General features: G+C 46.1%; 1 protein-coding gene across 1 annotated transcript in view; it reads right to left on the minus strand.

Moving 5' to 3' along the window:
• LOC143926605 (methylcrotonoyl-CoA carboxylase beta chain, mitochondrial-like) overlaps positions 1-21,915 on the minus strand; it is a 35,993-nt gene extending 14,078 nt beyond the window's left edge. Inside the window, exons 1-6 of the mRNA XM_077450501.1 lie at positions 21,686-21,915; positions 13,632-13,828; positions 10,571-10,749; positions 10,402-10,482; positions 8,154-8,332; positions 1,542-1,734 (exon numbers count right to left, since the gene is read on the minus strand). Of these exons, the coding sequence (XP_077306627.1) occupies positions 1,542-1,734; positions 8,154-8,332; positions 10,402-10,482; positions 10,571-10,749; positions 13,632-13,828; positions 21,686-21,849 (993 nt within the window). The 5' untranslated portion in view covers positions 21,850-21,915. The remainder of the gene's footprint in view (positions 1-1,541; positions 1,735-8,153; positions 8,333-10,401; positions 10,483-10,570; positions 10,750-13,631; positions 13,829-21,685) is intronic.
• Between the last annotated feature and the right edge of the window lie 717 nt (positions 21,916-22,632).

Here is a 22,632-nt window from a genome sequence, read left to right on the forward strand (position 1 = left end):
AAGCAGAAAGAACAAAGACAAAACAAAAAACCCAGGTGAAGGTACCTCGATATTATTACAATCTAATAGGGTAATAATAGCGAATCATGTGGCTCTGAATGGTTAAAGCCTAAAGAATGCGTTAAGCAAGCAGTATTTTAGAAATAAACCTGTAGAAAATACCATGCAGTACCTGAGATTGACCTATGTTTATTTATGAGGATAAAGTCTGAGATCCTCTCAGGGACCCCCAAAAAATTGAAAATACTGGGAAAAAAAAGAAAAGGGAAGAAGAGGGCGGTGGGGGAGGAGAGAAAACCATCTCGTAAGCCTCCTGATTCACAAAAGGGCTCTACCCCCACCCAAAAGACCGATAAGCTATACCATCAAAAGGAGAAAAAATGTTGACCACAAAAGTATGGCCAGAGAGCACTTAACATATTAAGCGTACTGGCATCTAGCGGTAAATAACTGAAAATAAAAAACAAAAAGAAAGGGGAAAAAAACCCACAAAAACATCAAGAGGAAGAGAAACAAGAAGAAGCCAAAAGGAAAAGGAGTCACAGATAAAAAAGTAAGAAGAAGGTAAGCCCCACCCCAGGGAATCCAAGGCCATTGCCGGTAGGCTCGACAGCATTTCCTATAGGTCCAGAAAGTGCAAAGGCTGCTCATCGCTGGAAACTGGTCCAACCAGGGCTACCAAATTTTTAGATAATTGTCCCTAGTGTCCGCAAGTATTGCCATAAGCCTCTCTTACATCAACGTGCCATGCACCAGTCGCTTCACCTCCTTAAAAGAGAGGAGAGGGGTTTTGCATGCCTTCACAATGGTTTGTTTAGTAGCCATAAAAATGGGTCTTGCCAAGATACTTTCTCATTTTGTTCTGCCCATGCACAAGCCGCACTGCGCAATCTGAATGGTCCCGCAGACTCCTGGGTGGGATCTGTGATGTATCCTAGGAGGTTGCAGGCAGGGATGGGAGGACCGAACTTCCACTCCGAGCAGTGGAAATGGAAGCTTGTACCAGTCAGAACTAGGTAGCCGCCCCCCCTTCAAAAAATGTTTTCAAATGTGTAGGGGGGGTGGGGGTAGCATAACTTCTGTTTTTGGGTGAGTGGGTTAGTGTTCCCCTTTAAGCCAATTTCTTTTCTGAAAATAGTAGGGAAGGGTTAAAGCCTCTGTTAGGTTTCCTAATATGGTCTGTGTTGTAACTGAAATGATATCCCCTCACTTCCTGTCCCGATGACACCTTGTCACAATTGGCGTTGCCAGGACAGACAGTAGGGAGAAATCTCCCCTAAGGGGAACCACAGAGCAATAGATTTACTAAAACTCAAGAGTGCAAAATCTGGTGCAGCTCTGCAAAGAAACCAATCAGCTTCCAGGTTTTGTTGTCAAAGCATAACTGAAGAAGCTGAAGTTAGAAGCCGATTATCTACCATGCACAGCTGCACCAGATTCTGAGTGCTCCAGTTTTAGTAAAGTTTAGTAAGTTGTGCCCATTGAATATAATATTTATGATAAATTCCTCAATTTTATATTACTAAATCTGATACACTCACCAGTTTTATGTCCAGGGTACAGCTGTAGTCCCTCGGTGCGAGCCCCCCTAATTCACGTGTGTCATAAAGAGGATCTTCGAAGTCGGCACAGCTGTCGGGTGGCGGATCAAAGTTTAGGGTAGAAACGATGAGTCGGGCGCAGCTGTATGCTTCCTGTTCTGTAGCTGCAAAATGATCGACACAACCGCTGACTCTAGGCAGAGAATGGAGACAACACTTAAAATAGAAGAGTGAATGTCATAAGTGTACACAGGACATAGGACACCTGCACGCAACCATTGGGAACTACAAGTTCCAGCATTTCCTACCAGCCAGGAGCATTCACTGTGTATGCATATTCACATGGACTGTATACCTGGGAAGTGCGGTGAGGTCAGTGGCTGGTGAAGCACTGGCTAGTATCAGAGCCAGATACACACAGGTTACATACACAACAAACGTTAGAGTGAGAGCAATAATTCTAGCACTAGACCTCCTCTGTAACTCTAAACATGTAACCTGTAAAAAAGTAAAGCATCGTCTATGGGGATTTTTAAGTACTGAAGTTTGGCGCCATTCCACAAGTGTGCGCAATTTTAAAGCGTGACATGTTAGGTATCTATTTTAGTGGTGTTTTCTTTTTCATCTTTATGAAACCCCAAAAAACATGTTTGAAAAATTGCTGCACGAATACCGTTAACATAAAAAGTTGCAACAACCACCATTTTATTCCCAAGTGTCTGCTAAAAAATATATATAATGTTTGGGTGTTCTGAGTAATAAAAAAAAAAAAAAAAAAAAATGCTGATTTTTACATGTAACAGAGAAGTGTCAGAATTGGCCTGGGTGGCAAGTGGTTAAAGCGGAGTTCCGCCTTGGGGAAAAAAAATTTACTATATGGATGTTTACCTGTCCTGCACGCGATGTTGGCACCCCAGCCAATCTTCGGGTCAACTGTCTGGTGCAGCCGCTATTATTCCATGTAAAGCCCCGTACACACGACCGGACTTTTCAACATCCAAAGTCTGACGGAATGATTCCGGTAGACTATTCGATCGTGTGTGGGCTGCAACCGACTTTTGATTCACAAAAGTCTGACAGACTTTAGAAATTGAACATGCTTCAAATTTTTCCGCCAGAACTCTGCCGGACCCAGAAATCCGCTCCTGTGTATGCTAGTCTGACGGACTAAAACAGACGCTAGGGCAGCTATTGGCTACTGGCTATGAACTTCCTTATTCGAGTCCAGTCGTACGTCATCATGTTCGAATCCGTCGGAGTTTGGTGTGATTGTGTGTGGCCAAGTCTGCTCATTTGGAAAGTCCGTCAGAACTTTGTCAGAACTCCTGCAGAACTCCTTCGAAAGTCTGTCGGACATAAGTCTGGTCGTGTGTACGCGGCATAAGGGAACCTGGCAGTGAAGCCTCTCAGCTTCGCGCCTGGTTCCCTACTGCACATGCAAGCGCATTCTGGTGGTGGAGGAAGGAGGAGGGGGCTGAGCTTCCGGGAGATCGGGCAAGGTCTCCTGGAAGTGGGGAAGAGGACCTGTCAAAAACAGGTCCCCTCCCCCCTGAAAGGTGCCAAATGTGACACCCAAGGGGGGGGGGGGGGGAGAAGCAATTAAGCGGAAGTTCCCTTTTGGACGGAACTCTACTTTAAGTTACCATTAGTAATACAAATAATATATGATAATTATTTTGGTGGTTTAACAGACAAATTACTGAAGTTTGAAGTTATAACTTCCAATCAGTAATTTCACAGTAAATAGATAAATGATCAATTATGTTATAACATATAGCATAATAATATATGATTTAGCTTGATTAAAACTTTGCAGTAGGCAGCAGATTCTCATTCTCCCTCTTAACTGTGCGAGAAAAACATGGAATTATGGGTAAATCTTATACCCATAAACCCATGCGTTTTCCTTCTAAGAGGGCTGGGCTGGAAGGGAGCATTTGTCTTTTAGACACATGCCCCCTTCTATGACACTGCAGTGAGAGGCATGCCTCCACTGCAGCATTTTTATTGACAGCTTGTTCCAATGGTGCTTTACCATTGGTCCAGGGCTCCAAGCTGTCCATTAAGCTCAGTGCTTCTGACAAGAAGTTAGAGGCACTGTGAGCTCATCCTCTCAGTCTGTTGCAAACAGTGTGTGTCATCTTGTAATTATTTTGACCAGTGGTGGGGTATAACTTCAGCTACCTACCCCCCAAATTTGGGGTCTCTGTGACCCCAGGCTGCCGAGCTACTACCCTCATTTTTTTTTTTTTTTGGTAATTCTTTGGGGTTTTTTTTATATGTTCATGGCAGGTGAGGCTCTGCCTCATCTGCCTCCCCTGACTACATGTCCCTGCTGTATACTTGCTGTGTACAAAGCTGCAACTAGTGGCTATGGTCACAGTGATGGTGCTCGGAACCCACCACATGGATAATCAGTTGGTGATCACTGTCATTTGACAGTAATTACATGATAAAGCAGCAGTTCACAAACACTGCTTCATCATAATAGTGTGCATATTGGTGCACATCATATTTCATTAGGGTGTGCACCCAAAGCCAAACACACACATGAACATACATACATACATATACATACATACATACATACAGGTGTAAAAAAAAAAAAAGTTTAAAAAAAAAAAAAAAAAAAAAAAAAAAAACGGGCCCTTTAAGACATTTAAAAAAAAAAAAAATGTCATTTAACAATTTGACATAGTGTACTGTGGCGCCGGTCACGGTGCACTATGAGAAGCGCCACGTCGATGCAATCACAAGATTGCATCCATGGCGCTTCATTTGCGCGTTAAAAACCCGCCTTGCGGCGCACTGCAGAACACCGACTGGCTTCCGCCCGTAAAATCACTGTGATTCTACGGGCGGTAGCATTGTCATTCTTAGACAGGCACGTCACTTCCGGCTTTCGGCTGCTTTACGAAACCCGGAAGTGACGTCGGCAGCTCCGTTCCTCAGCCCGAGCGGAGCTGCAAGACAGGCAGGAGGTGAGTCAAGTCACCGCATAAAGACCTTATAGTTTCTACTTTGTTAAATGTTCATGCATTTAGCTGAATGAATGGAAAAAAAGCTTTCACACTTCACAGCCAGAAAGGTTTCCCCAGGCCAGGCGACTTTTGCCGTGGCCAATCAGAGAATGAGCTCTGAAAGGGAAACTCCTCGCCAAATTTCAGAAAAAAAATTGGCGTGGGTTCCCCCTCCGAGAGCATACCAGGCCCTTAGGTCTGGTATGGATTCCAAGGGGAACCCCTACGCCGAGAAAACGGCGTGGGGTTCCCCCCAGATCCACACCAGACCCTTATCCGAGCACACTACCCGGCCGGCCAGGAAAGGGGGTGGGGACGAGCGGGCGGCCCCCCCCCTCCTGAGCCGTACCAGGCCGCGTGCCCTCAACATGGGGGGGTGCCTTGGGGGAGGGGGGGCGTGCGGCCCCCCCACCCCAAAGCACCTTGTCCTCATGTCGATGAGGACAAGGGCCTCTTCCCGACAACCCTGGCCGTTGGTTGTCGGGGTCTGCGGGCGGGGGGCTTATCGGAATCCGGGAGCCCCCTTTAATAAGGGGGCCCACGGATACCGGCCCCCCACCCTATGTGAATGAGTATGGGGTACAATGTACCCCTACCCATTCACCTGTGAAAAAAAGTACAAAAAAAAACCACAACACAGGGTTAAAATATTTTATTGCACAGCTCCGGGGGTCTTCCGTCTTCGGGGGTCTTCTCGCCGGACTCCTCCGCTATCTTCTTGTAGCTCTTTTGCTAGCGGAGGAGTCCGGCTTTCTTCCTCCCCGCCGGCCTCTTCTTCCGACTTCGGGGGTCTTGTCCCCCTCTTCGGTTCTTCTGCCGGGCCACCGCGCCTTCTTATAGCTCTTTTACAGGCGGTGGCCCGGTCTTCTTCTTCTTCTTGTTCTTCTTCTTCTTGTTCTTCTTCTTCTCCTCCAGGAGATGTTGACTCGACGAGCTCTCCAGCCGCAATGCCAGAGCCGCGCTGCGCTGCCACTTATATAGTGACAATGGGCGGTGTCACATGGGTTGATGTCACATGGGTTGGTCACATGGGTTGATGTCACATGGCGACAGTCCATGTGACATCAACCCATGTGACACCGCCCCATTGTCCCTATATAAGTGGCAGCACAGCGCGGCTCTGGCATTGCGGCCGGAGAGCTCGTCGAGTCAACATCTCCTGGAGGAGAAGAAGAAGAAGAAGAACGGAAGGCGGCGGCGGCGGCGACAGAAGACCGGGCCACCGCCTGTAAAAGAGCTATAAGAAGGCGTGGTGGCCCGGCAGAAGAACCGAAGAGGGGGACAAGACCCCCAAAGTCGGAAGAAGAGGCCGGCGGGGAGGAAGAAAGCCGGACTCCTCCGCTAGCAAAAGAGCTACAAGAAGATAGTGGAGGAGTCCGGCGAGAAGACCCCCGAAGACGGAAGACCCCCGGAGCTGTGCAATAAAATATTTTAACCCTGTGTTGTGTTTTTTTTTCTCCCGGATTCCGATAAGCCCCCCCGCCCGCAGACCCCGACAACCAACGGCCAGGGTTGTCGGGAAGAGGCCCTTGTCCTCATCGACATGGGGACAAGGTGCTTTGGGGTGGGGGGGGCCGCACGCCCCCCCTCCCCCAAGGCACCCCCCCATGTTGAGGGCACGCGGCCTGGTACGGCTCAGGAGGGGGGGGGGCGCCCGCTCGTCCCCACCCCCTTTCCTGGCCGGCCGGGTAGAGTGCTCGGATAAGGGTCTGGCGTGGATCTGGGGGGGACCCCCACGCCGTTTTTTCGGCGTAGGGGGTTCCCCTTGGAATCCATACCAGACCTAAGGGCCTGGTATGCTCTCGGAGGGGGAACCCACGTCAATTTTTTTTTCAGATTACATAAGGGGCGTGTTTTATGAGAAGTGGGAGGGACCAAAATGATGGGCGGGGTCATGATGGGCGGGGTCTGGCGCCCCCCCATCCAAAAACTTCACCAGCCGCCACTGACACACACACACACACACACACCGTTTAATATCAGAGGTCTAAACAGACCCTTGATGTCTCACTTTTGAGACAAAAGCAGATTGATGACAGAGGTACCCCAGTCCCTTTCTCTGCAGCCTCGGCTGCATTGGAAGTGAATGAATGGGAAGCGCTCTGTGCTGAGTGGCTTCCTGTTTATTCACAAACTGAAGCATAGTCAACACAGTTGACTATGAAGATTGCCAAGACCCTGAAATTGAGCTGCAGCACGGTGGTCAAGACCATACAGCAGTTTAACAGGACAGGTTCCACTCAGAACAGGCCTCGCCATGTTCGACCAAAGAAGTTGAGGTCACGTGCTCAGCGTCATATCCAGAGGTTGTCTTTGGGAAATAGACATATGAGTGCTGCCAGCATTGCTGCAGAGGTTGAAGGGGTGGGGGGTCAGCCTGTCAGTGCTCAGACCATACGCTGCACACTGCATCAAATTGGTCTGCATGGCTGTCGTCCCAGAAGGAAGCCTCTTCTAAAGATTATGCACAAGAAAGCCCACAAACAGTTTACTGTAGACAAGCAGACTAAGGACATGGATTACTGGAACCATGTCCTGTGATCTGATGAGACCAAGATAAACTTATTAGGTTCAGATGGTGTCAAGCGTGTGTGACGGCAACCAGGTGAGGAGTACAAAGACAAGTGTGTCTTGCCTACAATCAAGCATATGGGGTGGGAATGTCATGGTCTGGGGCTGAATGAGTGCTGCCGGCACTGGGGAGCTACAGTTCATTGAGGGCACCAAGAATGCCAACATGTACTGTGACATACTGAGACCAAGCATGCTCCCCTCCCTTTGGAGACTGGGCCGCAGGGCAGTATTCCACAAAGATAACAACCTCAAACACACCTCGAAGACGACCACTGCCTTGCTAAAGAAGTTGAGGGTAAAGGTGATGGACTGGCCAAGCATGTCTCCAGATCTAAACCCTATTGAGCATCTGTGGGGCATCCTTAAATGGACGATGGAGGAGCACAAGGTCTCCAACATCCACCAGCTCTGCGATGTCATCATGGAGGAGTGGAAGAGGACTCCAGCGGCAACCTGTGAAGCTCTGGTGAACTCCATGTCCAAGAGGGTTAAGACAGTGCTGGAAAATAATGGTGGCCACACAAAATATTGACACTGGGCCAATTTGGACATTTTCACTTAGGGGTGTACTCACTTTTGTTGTCAGCGGTTTAGACATTAATGGCTGTGTGTTGAGTTATTTTGAGGGGACAGCAAATTTACACTGTTATACAAGCTATACACTCACTACTTTACATTGTAGCCAAGTGTCATTTCTTCAGTGTTGTCACATGAAAAGATAGAATAAACAAAAAAATGTGAGGGGTGTACTCACTTTTGTGAGGTATAGAATATAATATACACACACACACACACACACACACACACACTCTCCAAGTTCTCAGGTCTGCACCTGCTGTTTCCAATAAAGGGGCTACCACCATCCCTGCTGGGTTTTACTTTATTCTATGTTATGGAGTATTCAAAAAGAGGCGCTAAAATACACAAAAGGTGGGTAGGGACACCTAAGCCTGTCAAGAGGTAACAATCTGAAATTCAAAGTCAGCCATCTCTTCCTAGGCATGCTGGGCTGTGTTACCTGGAGTGAAGTTTGGCTCCGCCAAGTTCTTCAGCCGTTACGTCCTCCCCTGTAGCAGCCTTAACAAGTGGGGGTCCCGCTAAAAATATAGTTCCAATCCTGTCCACTATGATGGTCTCTTCTGCCATGGTTGGGATGTACGCCCCGCCAGCTGTACACGAGCCGCACACTACCGCCACCTGATCCAAAAAACAAGTTTTTTTATTTTATTTTTTTAAAGAGTATTTTTGAAGTGATAATTAGGAATTGCCAGAAGATGAGTGCAACTGCACTTGCAAAGTGCACAGTCTATTTGCCTTTTTAATAAATTAAACCCAATGTCTCTTCTGCAATGAAATACATCTACAGTACCTGCATGCTTACAGTCTTTTGCAGCATGTAAACTGTGTGTGTGCAGCTCGGCTTACACCAGGATGAATGTTTCCTGCACGTGCTTAGAAGTTACGTCATCCCGCGCCGGCCAATAGAGATGCCTGAAGACCGGTGTCCTATCAGATACTGTCCCCCATCACATACTATTCGCCCTGTACTGCGCTTGCGCAGTACGGGGGACAATGAGAAGCCGAACATCTCCGAAGATAAACGGCCAGGTCCAGGTTCCAGTCCAGGTTCAAGCCCCACCATCCAAGTGGACATAGAGTTAGAATATAAATGAGCCAAGCGAAGCGAGGCCGTGCCCGAAGCGTGGCGAGCAAAGTGTGGCGAGCAAAGTGTGGCGAGCGAAGCGAGCCCACGAGGGGCCCTATTACTATGAGCAACCCTATGTCCACTTGGATGGTGGGGCTTCAACCTGGACTCAGGGCGCAGGCACCGTTCTTCTTTGGAGATGTTCAGCTTCTCCTTGACCCCCGTACTGCACAAGCGCTGCGCTTGCGCAGTTTGGCCCGGACACTATCCGATAGGCGGACACTTTGTGTCAGAACACCGGCACTCAGAGAGAGGATGCTGGCACCAGTGAGGGACCCGGACCATTAGAGAGGAGGCAAGTTTATTGCCTTTATTTTCCCTTTCATTTATAGCTTTTTACCCCGTCCCTAAACTGCATAAACAAAGGGCAATTGTAAGGTCAATTTCTTTTTTACTAAAGTTTTTTTTTATATATGTTTATCACACACACACACACACACACACACACACACACACACACACACACACACACACACACACACACACACACACACACACACACAGTGGCTCAGCCCCACCCTGCCCCCTGCTTCCTCCTTACTGGCTGTAATTGATCAGCAGCGGGAGCCATTGGCTCCCGCTGCTGTGTCTGAACCAATGAGGAGGAAAAGAGCTGCTATTCTTGTGAAAATCTTTGGATGGAGATCAGGCTCAGACAAGTATAACCACTTGCCGACCGCCTACTGCACCAGGTCTACTCTGTTGCACAAAATTATGTATCTGTACGTCTTTTCGTGCACTAGACACTGGGGGGCTCGCGCACACCACCGGAGGTGCGATCGCCTGCTGATTGGACATGGGAGACACCAATCAGTGGGCCAGATGTCCGCCGCCCACCCACACTCATTCCCCAGAGAGGCAGAACGCTGATCTGCCTATGTAATCAAGGCAGATCGCCGTTCTGACAGGCGAGAAGATGGAGATCCTGCTAAGCAGGGACACCGGTCTCTGTCTTCATCCAGTCAGAGCAATCCCCACACAGTTAGTAAGCACCAGCTAGGCACACAGTTAACGCTTTGATTGCCCCTGATGTTAACCCCTTCCCTGTCAGTGTCATTAGTACAGTAACAGTGCCTATTTTTAGCACTAATCACTGTAATAATGTAAATGGTTCCCAAAAAAGTATCAAAAGTGTCAGTTATGCCGCATACACACGATCGGACTATCCGGCGCACTTAGTCTGGTGGACAATTCGATCGTGTGTGGGCTCCAGCGGACTTTTTCTCCCCAAAAGTTTGATTTGTCTGCTGAAAATCCCAAAAAAAAAAAAAAAAAAAAAGCTTAAACTTCCTTGCTTAGATGGTTGTCACCAAAACAGGTGTCCCCATTGGAAGATCCCAATCTGGTCATAACTTGTTGTCAAAATGTTAGATTTCCAATTTTCTGAACTAGGGACACTGATCATCAGGAAGAGAAGAGAGCCAAAGAGAGCCAAAGAGAGAGGAATAATCTCCCCATCAGGGACACAACCAGAACACAACACACATCAACACATGAATCCTAAATGTCAATCCTAACCAAGCCTACCCTTACAAAATCACTCCTACATCTGCTGCTGTACCTGTGGGATCTTCAGGGCTGACATTATGGCTTCATTGTAAAACGTCCTTCCACCGTGCTCCTTGTCTGGGAACAGCTGAGCCTTGAAAAACAAGAGAAATCATGATAGTGGAGGACATTCTTCAGGGTAGGCCGCAGCACAGACAACATGGGGGCTGCACAGGGGGTACCTGCAGAGGCAGAAAGGCTCCTCCGCTGTCCACCAGGTACACGGTGGGCAGCCTGTTCTGCAGAGCGATCTCCTGCATCCTCAGCTGCTTCTTCACTGTGATTGGATAGGCGGTTCCTCCTTTTACAGTGGCATCATTAGCGATAATCATGCACCATATACCACAAATCTTCCCGATACCTGCAACAGACAATGCAAGACATACATAAGATGTGTATTTAAGGATTAAAACATAGTCACTGTATATACAGTAGCTTCTTTTTAGACATAAGCAGCAGGGGGCGTGTTTTTTTGGTTGTTTTTTTTTTTTTTTTAACCCTTCTTCCTATTCTCCAACTATTATTTCTTTTACTCCATTTGTAAATACCTTTGCAATGCTTTGCTCAAGAATCATAATCCAATGCCCCATACACACGGTCAGACAGTCCGACAACAAAATCCCTCTGATTTTCTCCAACGGATTTTGGCCAAAACTAGTCTTGCATACACACGGTCGCACAAAGTTGTCGGAAAATCCGATCATTCAGAACGAGGCGACGTTCGTAACATACGGCGGAACTACGTAGAGGCCAGTAGCCAATAGCTTTCGTCTCCAAATTTTTTCTGAGCATGCGTGGCACTTTGTGCATTGGAATTCTCTACACACAATCGGAAAAAGTCCGATTGGATTTTGTTGTGGGAAAATTTTAGATCCAGCTCTCAAACTTTTTCCGGCGGAAATTCTGACCGAAAAAGTCCGCTAGAGCCCACACACGATCTTATTTTCCGACAACATAATCCGATCTGACTTTTTCCGTCACCATTTCCGACCGTGTGCATTAGTGTCATTTTGAATGGGACAAATTAAAGAATAAAATTAGGGATATCGGTAAAGATACCACTTTTTTTTTTTTCAGTACTTCTTTGCGCCAATACAAAATGGATGGTTGCAAATTACACGCGATTTGAACAGGAATGCGGTGTGATTCTTGTCCGAATCGCATGCGATTTCCCCCAATGCTAGTGAGCAGTTTAATAAACAAATTAGAACTCACATTAAAGCGGAACTACACCCAAAAGGGGAGGCTCTGCTTATTAGGGCTTCGCTGTTTGGGGGGGGGGGGGGGCGAGTGGGTAACTGGTGGGTCTGGCCCCTCCTCCTTCCCCCCGCTGCCTTCTGGGACCTGTATGTGTCCCAGGAGACAACGGACCATTCAGAAAGTGCAGCGCGACTCGTGCAATGCACAGTAGGAAACCGACTGTGAAGCCTGAAGACTCCGCTGACGCTTTCCCTTACTTGCAATGCCGGCGCCGGTGCCTGCACCCAAAGCTGAATGAATCGTCTTAAGTTGACGACATTGCAGGATTCCTGGACAGGTAAGTGTCCTTATTATAAAAGTCAGCAGCTACAGTATTTGTAGCTGCTGAATTTTATCTTTTATTTTTTTTAGTTAAGTTCAGTTCAATGCAAAATCTGCATAAGTGTCCTGGCTCTGCTGATGATAGCAAATCACAGCCGCTGGAGGTGCTCACAGGGCTGGAGGAAATCATTTCCACCCTGTGCATACGGGGTCTTGGAACTTCTACTCCAGCCCTGTGAGCACCTCCAGCCGGAGTGATTTTTCTATCAGCAGGAGCGGGACACCTTTGAGCAGAGTTCCAGGGCTACTTTCACAATGGGGCGTCGAGGACGTCGGCAGTAAAGCGCCTCTATATTTAAAGCAGGGATTTACCGTTTTTGTGGAGATTTTCGGTGCATTGCTGGCGGTTCGGCGGCGCTACCCATTGATTTCAATGGGCAGGGGCGCTTTAGGAGCGGTGTATACACCGCTCCTACAGTGCTGAAAAAATGCGGCTTGCAGGACTTTTTTTTACCGTCCCGCCAGCGCACCGCTCCAGTGTGAAAGCCCTCGGGCTTTTAAATTGGAGTGAGAGGAGAGGCTCTTTCAAGGCGCTTTTGCAGGTGCCTTTTTTAGCGTTATTGCGCCTGTAAAGCGCCTCAGTGTGAAAGTAGCCTAACATTTTAACAAACTGCCCACTAGATTGCGCTTTTCCCTTTCTATGCACATACAGTAGCAGTGGAGGAAATAGCATGCAATTCAGACAAGAACTACTACATTCCTGTTCAAATGGAATGCGATTCTTTCCTGTGTGATTTTCCCCAATTTATTTTGTACTGACTCAAATCGCACCGCAAAGTATTGGTACTCGCCATTGGCGAGTATTTGACCGAAAGTATTGCTACTGGTACTGATACTCGCGGATAAAAAAAAAAAAAAAAAAATTATATCAGTGCAACCCTAAATAAAATGTATAATTTTATCATTTTAAGTTAAATACTTACATTTTTTTTAAACTAAAGGCCCGTACACACGGTCGGACTTTTTGACAACAAACATGCAAATTAGCTGTTTTGGAGCAACATCCGACTGTGTGTACGCTCCATCGGACAAACTTTTTCTGTTTTCATCGGACTTTTGTTGGCTGTGCGAACGGACAAACTTTCTGGCAACAAAAGTCCGATGGAGCAAAGTCCGACCGTGTGTACGCAAAAGCATCGGACTTTTGTACAAGGTACAAACACGCATGCTCAGAACCAATGCAAAAGATCAGACTACAATACAGAAGTTCACCAAAGGTGGCGCTGGAGTCATTGAACGTCCTCTTTTGAAGCGGCGTCAGTACGTTGTGACGTCATTACGTTCGTGTTCATTGTCAAAAAGTCAGACCGTGTGTATGCAATACAAACTTGTGGACCACGCCCTTTGTACAAAAGTCCACGGAAAACTTTGTACAAAGTCCGACCGTGTGTATGAGGCTTAAGAAAAACAAATGGTGTTTTTTTTTTTTTTCGATTTTGTTACATTTTTGTCTATGGATTGCATACATTTTTTTTTTTGCAAGGCAATATCACCAAAATAAAGCCTTGTTTGTCCTAAAAAAAAATATATAATAATAATATTGTATGTATTGCTTTGTTATCTTAATGACAAGATTATAGCAGAATAAACAGGCCCATAGAAGAAATGTGAAGATTGCTTTGGTCTATAGTGGGAGCTGAACTGGTTAAGGACTAACTGTACCAGCTAGGCATCCAGCAGAAGGCACATCCCCGTACGGCAGACCGAGACCCACTAATGGAGATAATTCAAGGAAGTTTTCATTGTCCAAAAGTAGCTTTAACCTCTCCCGCGCCAGCAGCTTTTTGTTCCTCTGTGTATGGCGCAAGATGGCGTTCTCGCCTCCTCCCAACTTCACCTTTTCCGTAAGCTCCAGGTACCTACAAAATGACACAATCACACTTCTTGTAAGATATTTTAATCTGAAACCATCATATAATGTAATTATATATCAACTACCAACTTGAATATAAGATAAAAGTGCATGTATCACACATTAATCATTACTATTTCCTAAGTAAAAGCAGTAGGATTAATAGCAGCGACAATAAAAAATTGTGAAAAATATTAAATAAAAGTCTTTTATCTAAGTGAATATAGTCAATGTGTCCGTGAAGAATTCATTTTTTCCAAAAATATAATATGGTGCAGCATATATAGTGACTGTATATCAGATAAAAAAAAAATGAAGTACTGGTGGTCACTTTCTGCAGTGAAGTGCTGGTGATAGGTGGCTTCTTATCCTCTGTGAAGCTAAATACGGTATATGGGTATCCCCTTAACTTACGGCTGTAAGGTAACAGCATATAAATATATCTTTGTTATGGAACCGTTGTGTGCCCCCTGGTAACCATCCCAAATTGTCGTCTCCGGCTCTGCTGGTGTATGTGTCCTGTTTACAATCGGCATCCCCTTTTAACTCACTGGAGCGGGTGAACCTCGCAAATAGGGCATGGGTTGATATAGGAACAATAGGGAAGATTGATTGTGTAGTATTTTTTGAAAAATGTTTATTAGTAGCAACAAAGTAAAAACCAGGTACTCACATTATACATTATGAAACTGGCAACAAAAAACGTGCAGCGCGCTCGCCCACGTCACTTCCGGTATCTAGTGTTCCCGACGCGTGTTCGTCACAGTCACGTGACTTCATCATCCCCTGATGAAGTCATATTTTTTCTATTATATATCAACTACCAACCTTTTATAGGAAACATTTTTTTTACAGGGTACCCATGTTTTCAACTGCCAGGTAAATATAATAAAATGTTTGAATAATTAAAGGACAACTCTACTGTTAGTACGAGTTATTTAATGAATCTCACACCCTCCTGAGTGCAGCCTGCCTGTTTACATGCCTACCTTTCGCCCTGTTCCAGTGATCTCCACCGTGCAGCCCCGTTTGGTGCCAAACAGCCCTGCCTTTGCCAAAGTCCCTGTCGGGTTCTCAGGCCCATTCATGGCTGCCTCCAGCCTAGTACTTCTCTCCCATAGTAAGAACAAGTCCAGCTGTGGATACCGGTACCCTGAAGCCATTCATCTTGCCAGTCTCTGACTGGTCTTGTCACCTTTTCTTCTCTGTGAAGTCATTACCAGTAATCCTGAATGGCAATTGGTGATGTAGGAGTGACCATCCATGTCCTGGAGCAAAGAGCGCCAGACAGCCAGTTGTTATGGGGCCATGTTTAACTCCTTGTCTTCCAGTGACATTTATAAATGGCGGCTGGTAGAACAGACAAACGCAGTCCAGGCCTCTAGTGTTCACATTTGTACAGCAGGCGATGGGCTCTCTGGTGGAAGGGATTTGTCTGGCTTCACTTCTACACCCCAACAAAGGTCCCACCGGACCGCCCCGCCATGGATTCCAGGCTCCACTACCCTACCTTCAAGCCCAGAACACAGAAACAATGTGTATTACATCATTTCTGGGTTCAAATGTAAATCTCCCCATCCACAGCAGCCAGGGTAGAAGCTATTAGTGAATGATCTGCAATTCACTTGCTTCAGTGAAGGCAAGAGCAGGGGAGACATCAAGGGTCTAATAGACTAAAGAAAGCCTGTACAGTGGAACCTTGAATTACGAGCATAATCTGTTCCAGGGGAATGCTTGTAATCCAAAGCACTTGCATATCAAAGCGAGTTTCCCCAAAGAAGTCAATGGAAATGAAGATAATTCTATTGCATGCAATACTGCATGTGGCCAAAGGTAGGGGGTGCCGGAGAGCCTCAGAAATACTCAAGGACAGCTTGGCTGAACTCGGAAAGACTCGGGAACGGAAATACTTGGTAATTCCTAGTGTTTACAAGTATTTACGAGTGATTCCGAGTATTTCCAAACGGCACCGAACCGTTCCAAGTGTCCCTGGCGACTGGCCAAATGCAGGTATTTACTAGTGATTCTCAGTATTTCCAAACGGCACTGAACTGTTCCGAGTGTCCACGGCGCCCCCACACCTCTGGCCAAACGCAGTACTGCACACCCCATTAGCTTGAATTCTGCTCGTTTTGCGAGACACTCGCAAACCGAGTCAGAATTTAAAAAAAGGAAAAAAAGTTGCTCGTCTTTCAAAACGCTCATTAACTGTGTTACTCGTAAACCAAGGTTCCATTGTACTTACAGTATGTGATCACATAGGGGTAATAAAAAAATAAAAAAAAGTGGCTTAGTGGCTAACACTTACGCCTATCAGCACTGGGGTTCTCACCTGGAATCTTGGCCAGGACAGGACACCATCTGTATGGAGTATGCATGTTCTCCCTGTGCTTTCATGGGTTTCCTCCCATATTCCAAAGACACGGTGGTACGTTAATTGGCATGTGTGTACAAATTGGCTATGCATCCTGTTTGCCACTCCCAAGCTAAGAAATTAGAGAGAACTAAGGAAAGACCTACCTTGTAAAAAGTTTGTCAAGATTCTATGTAAAGAAAATTCTATGTAAAAAAGGTCTCAAGCTTATCAGACATGGTAGACATGGTGGCCAGAGAATCGTCAAGCGTCAGATATGAATGGGCATACAAAGAAAAAATAAGCAATAGATATTTAGGAAGGAATGACAATTTTAGATTATTCTAGAAGTCTCCAGAATTTGGCTTTAAGGTTTCTACACTCTAGAACAATGGTCTCCAAACTGTGGCCCTTTCCTTTCCTTTATCCAAGCCCTTGGGGCCCTATTTCACCCACTGACACCAAGGATGGGGTATTAATTTGTGCAATGACACCAACAATGGGGCACTATTCCTCCCAATGACACCAAGGATGGGGTAATAGTTTGTGCAATGACACCAACAATGGGGCACTATCCCTCCCACTGACACCAAGGATGGGGTAATAATTTGTGCACTGACACCAACAATGGGGCACTATTCCTCCCACTGACACCAAGGATGGGGTAATAATTTGTGCACGGACACCAACAATGGGGCACTATTCCTCCCACTGACACCAAGGATGGGGTAATAATTTGTGCAATGACACCAACAATGGGGCACTATTCCTCCCAATGACACCAATGATGGGACACAATAATTTCCCTAATACCAAAGTAATGACATGTTTCCCCAATGATGCCATAACATTTCCTACTCCCACTGTCCGGCCCCCTCAAAGTCTGAAGGACAGTAAACTGGACATTTGTTTAGAAAAAGTTTAGAGACCCCCTGATCTAGATGAGGGACGTGTCACTATTAAAGCTCCTGTTATTGATTTAATAGGGCCCCAGACCTGCTTAGCTTGCTGAATGACTTGTAAATTTTACGAGACGCCTGAGTGCGACAATTATTGTCATCACAGGCCTCCTCATACCATTTAATAGGATGTAACGAGATAAATTAGCAAAATTCCAGATGATCATCATTTTATAGGCAACCTTTCATCAACGTGCAATCAAAGGAAAAGAGACTCCAGCTATTTACACTGCAAAATATATCTACAGCCAACATTTACAAGATCAGGTCATAAATGGTGACCTGCTGGAGATGACTAGATGACACCAATTAGGAGCCGACGGAAAAAAATGTTTTTGCAAAAGTGTTCCACTCCAGGTGCAAATGAATTGAATCCCAACTCCAGCCAACGCTTTTTTTGTTTGCATAAAACAGGCAAAGGGTTGGAGCCCCCGCCAGGTTTTTTATTGCTGTCTAAATCTCTAAATATTGGGAGGGAATTCTCTCAGCTCAGAACCGAAACTGATGAACAATCTCTTCAATGGGGACACAGACAAAATAGTTTTGTTTTTTTTGATGGGGGGGTGACGACTTCTGACAACGTTTTATTTGCTGCCTACGAAATCTTGTCCTTGTGACAACAGAACGCTCCTCTTCTGGAACGAGCGTCCCAAGGATAAAAAATAATGGAAATAAAAACCTGGCAAAAAAAATAAAAAAATGTTAGGTGGGAGTAAGGTTTAATCACTTAGCAGCAGTTTTACTGCCACAGGGTCCTGCTCTGTCGGGTAGGGTGGGCACGAATGCACGCCACTGGTGGCTCGGTCTGAGCCTATCAGCAGGTATTGCAGACTCAATGTCCATCGGCACCATGTCCGATCATTAGCCAGAGAGATAGAACTGCAATCTGCCTATGTAAACAAGGCAGATCGCCTTTCTGACAGAAAGGAAGGCATGGATCCTGTGTCTCTGCAAAGCAGGAACTAGGATCCAAGTCTTCCCCTAGTAAAAGCACCTCACACAAGCTAGGCCCACATTTAACCTTTTGGTCGCCCCTGATGTTAACTCCTTCCCAGTTAGTGTCAATAGTACAGTGACAGTGCATATTTTTAGCACTGATCACAGGGTCAATGGTTCCCAAAAAGTGTCAGAATGTCCGCCGCAATATTACAGTGCCGCTATAAGTCACTTATCACCACCATTACTAGTTTAAAAAAAAATTTATACAAATATCACATCGTTTGTAGACGCTATAACTTTTGTATAAACCAATCAATAGACACTTATTTTACCATAAATATGTAGCAGCATACATATTGGCCTAAAATTAAAAGAAATTTGGCACCTCCTCACTGCTTGCCAAATGCCCTCTGAAAAGCAATCTGAATGCAAACTGCTCCTCAGAAGGCACAAGTGTGAAACAGCCCATAGTAAAAAGGTATTAGTTCATTTGGACCAGCGTGGTCTAAATTAACCATTTTAAAAGTGGGAGTTTAGCTTTAATATTGGCCACAGGTGTATGCCCAAACCCTCCGACCTGCAACATCAGCCAGTGCAAATGGTACAGAGTACAAATGCTGAAAACTGTTATAAGGGCTTGTGACGGGAGTGACTTTGGGTGGGGGGCTTGTGGAACCCAGCTTACCTTAGAGAGGTCGGGAAACTCCTTGTCCAGCTCCCCCAGCCCCTCCTATGTGTAAGTCACCCTATGTCTATTAAGGGCACAGGGTGACCGAGAACCCCAGTCAGGTCTGCACTAACCAGACTCACCGTACAACCACACCGGACTCAGCATTTCATTTTACCCCTGTTATCCTGGCTCATGCACACAGGCCTACACTCATACCTCCTAACTTTCTGAGATGGGAACTAGGGACACCTATTAGCAAAAGTATGTAGGTATAGCAGTGGTCATCAACCTTGTCCTAAAACAGGCCAGGTTTTATGTATTATCTTGGGGAGATGCAGACTAGAGTACTGCAATCACTGAGCAGCAAATTATATCACCATTGATGTATTTCAGTTATCTTGCAAACCTGGCCTGTTAGTGGGCCCAGGGGACAGAAGTTGATGACCACTGAGGTATAGGCAGGCGGCACAGTGGTGTAGTGGTTAGCACTCTTGCCTAGCAGTAAAAAGGGTCGCTGGTTCGAATCCAACCATGACACTACCTGCCTGGAGTTTGCATGTTCTTCTTGTGCCTGTGTGGGTTTCCTCCGGCTACTTTGGTTTCCCCCACACTCCAAAGACATGCTGGTAGGTTAATTGGCTTCTGTCTAAATTGGCCCTAGTATATGAATGTGAGTTAGGTAAATTAGATTGTAAGCTCCTTGAGGGTAGGGACTGATGTGAATGTACAATATATATGTAAAGTGCTGCGTAAATTGACAGCGCTTTATAAATACCTTAAATAATAATATAGAACACACACCCCCTTAAAGGAGAACTATACAAAAAAGATGACGAAGGATGGATTAATTAAACCCACAAGTGCTTTTTTTTTTTTTACCACTACTATTCCTTTATATTGGCTTTTAAAATTTACAGATGCAGCAATTTAGAAATTGAATGAAAGGCTTAGCGCTGGGAAACACTTTTTGAAAGAAAAAGTGCATTTTATATAAAATTATATAGATCAGACCAAAATGAGGGACAAACGAGGAGGAAAGAGGGAATTTGTTCCAAACCAGGGACAGTCCCTCGAAATCAGGGACAGTTGGAAGCTATGCCTATACTGCTAGGCCGATTACGTAAAATACGGCAGAATTTTGGTGCCCGCTGCCTGTACTGTACAAAAGTATGGCAGGAAAGGGCTGTATGTAGCAGTGTTAGTTTTTGCAGCAAATTTTGATTTAGTTTTAGTCTTCTGCCATTGTTTTTAGTCATATTTAGTCGACTAAATCTCCAATACATTTTAGTCAACTAAAATCGAATGCATATAGTTAAATTGTAATGCACTATTTAAGCATTTCTCTACAATTTCCAAACACATTATATACTGCGGGAGTGAAAAGGCGAATCGATTATTTATGGTATTTAGGTTTGAACATGCACTTCAGACCAGTGTTAATTTTTTATGTCAAAATTTCAATTTAGTTTTAGGCTACTTTCAGACTGGGGCGATGGGTACGTCGGTGGTAAAGCAGCGCTATTTTCAGTGCCGCTTTACTGTAATTTTAGTGGCGCTATTCGGACGCTAGCGGGGCGGTTTTAACCACCGATAGCGGCTGAAAAAGGGTTAAAACCACCTGCAAAACGCCGCTGCCCCATTGTTTTCAATGGGCAGGGGCGCTTTAGTGTAAACAAAGATGTGGCTTGCAGGACCCTCGGGCTTTTACACTGGAGAGACAGGAGAGCCTCTTTACAGGTGCTATTTTTAATGCTGTAGCGCCTGTAAAGCTCCTCATTGTGAAAGTAGCTTTAGGCTGCTTTCACGCTGAAAGCGCCGGCCCTTAGCACTAAAGCGCTGCTCATATTAGCGGCACTTTACCGCTGTTCAAATGGCGCTTTTAGCCCCAAAAAAGGGGTTAAAAACTCCTTTGTTGTGGCACTTCGGAAGCGCTTTTCAGGCATTCATTGCAATGGGCAGGGGGGGCGTTTTGGGAGCGTGCACCGCCGCAAAGATAACGCTTGCAGGACTTTTCTGAATCTCCTGCAAGTGCACCGCCCGGGTGTGAAAGCACCCATTGTAATGAATGGGAGGCAGTTTTCAGGTGCTATTTCTAGCACTAAAATGCCTAAGTGTGAAAGGGGTCCAAGTCATACTCTTTTAGTTGTATTTTAGTCATCTCAATTGTTTTAGTTGTATTTTAGTCGACCAAAATAGTATTCATTTACTCAACGAAAATGTTTTAGTCTACGAAATTAACACTGGTATGCAGGTATACCCAGCTCTGAGCATCCCCAGATGCAAACAGACAATCTGCTTCCAGGGGGCATATATCCATACCTTTGGAGCTGAGTATGCCTGTGTGCAGCCACATCCTGTCATTCAGGAGGATGTACACAACTCTGGAGGCTCCTGGGTAGTGAAATACACACGTATTTTACATTATAGCACCACATATGATTATGTGCATGAGCCCTCAGGACAGTGATGGCAAACCTTGGCACCCCAGATGTTTTGGAACTATATTTCCCCATGATGCTCATAGCGTATTTGAGCATTAGGGATGGGCTCCTGCGTGTTCACACAAAACACGTGCAGCGCCCGCCAGGAAGTCGCCACTGCGCTGCGCTAATCACAGGCAGTGAGACATTTCCCGATATCTGCAGCCGCACATCAGGAAAATGTCTCACTGCCTGTAATTAGCACAGCGCAGTGCCAACTTCCTGGCGGGCTCTGCACGTGGGCTGTGCGAACACGCCGGAGCCCATGCCTATTGAGCATCATGGGAAATGTAGTTTCAAAATATCTGGGGTGCCAAGGTTCGCCTTCACTGCCTTACGGCGAACTCCAATATTCAACCACCAAAGTAATACCTGCAAGTGTTTGCAGAAGTCTTAATCTTGCAACCCCTTGTTGCCGTCCCCTAACAGGGTCACCTATGAGGAGAAGTCGTATCCGGCTCACCTTTCCCTGCAGCGGTCGCTGTTCCTGGAATTAGCCTCATAGACATGTCTGTGGATGGGCAGGATGTCCCCTCTGAGGACAGGGAAGGCCTGGGCAGCCCTGCTACTGAGCCTGCAGCACTGGGGCGGCTGCAGGAGGTGTCTGTACAGCCTCAGAGCTGCCATCAGCCAGCAAATGCAATGGCTGCAGCCCTGAGCAAAGTCTCCCAGGGAAGGGCAAACACAGAGCAGCACTTTCCACACAGCTGCAGATTCACAGCAGCTGATTCGTCACAGCACTTCCTTGTTGTTGTCATTCCCTCAGGGGACCGCCAGATGGCGGAGGCTGCGCTGGAATGTTTCTTTCACAGAGGTCATTGTGCAATGAAACTTACAAAACCTACAAAAATAATTATATACAATTATATACAATGGCTCTCTCCTTTAAAATGGTGTTGCCACCAAAAAATGAAAAGCTGCTTAAAATTCATAAAAAAAAAAAATTGGCAAAAAAAAAAAATTTTTACTCACCTCTAAATACCGGTTGCTAGGGGGTCCCTTGTAGTCTGCCTTCTTCATTGCCCGGGCTGGTGACATCACTTCCCCTTGCGCCGCACATTCACCTGGGACCTGTCACGTGTCCCAGGTGACTGTACGGCGTATCACGGCGCCCTTCGCCGCTCGCGCATGCGCAGTGGGTGCCCGCAGTATGCATGACGGCGCCGCGAGCAGAGCGGGGAACGAGGGGGAGGGCTTCGTTCCCCCGCATCGCTGGACCCTGGGGCAGGTAAGTGTCCGATTATTAAAAGCCAGCAGCTGCAGTATTTGTAGCTGCTGACTTTTAATTTAATTTTTTTAAGGGGTACCCCACTTTAAGCAGAGGGCTTTAACCACTTGACCTACAGAAGAATTACCCCTCTTTCATAACCACGCCATTTTTTTTTTTGTGATACTGCATTGCGGTCATTT

This window comes from Lithobates pipiens, unplaced genomic scaffold (assembly GCF_037356315.1).
Source record: "Lithobates pipiens isolate NorthernLeopardFrog02 unplaced genomic scaffold, aLitPip1_a1.2 Scaffold_23, whole genome shotgun sequence".
Taxonomy (NCBI): Eukaryota; Metazoa; Chordata; class Amphibia; order Anura; family Ranidae; genus Lithobates; species Lithobates pipiens.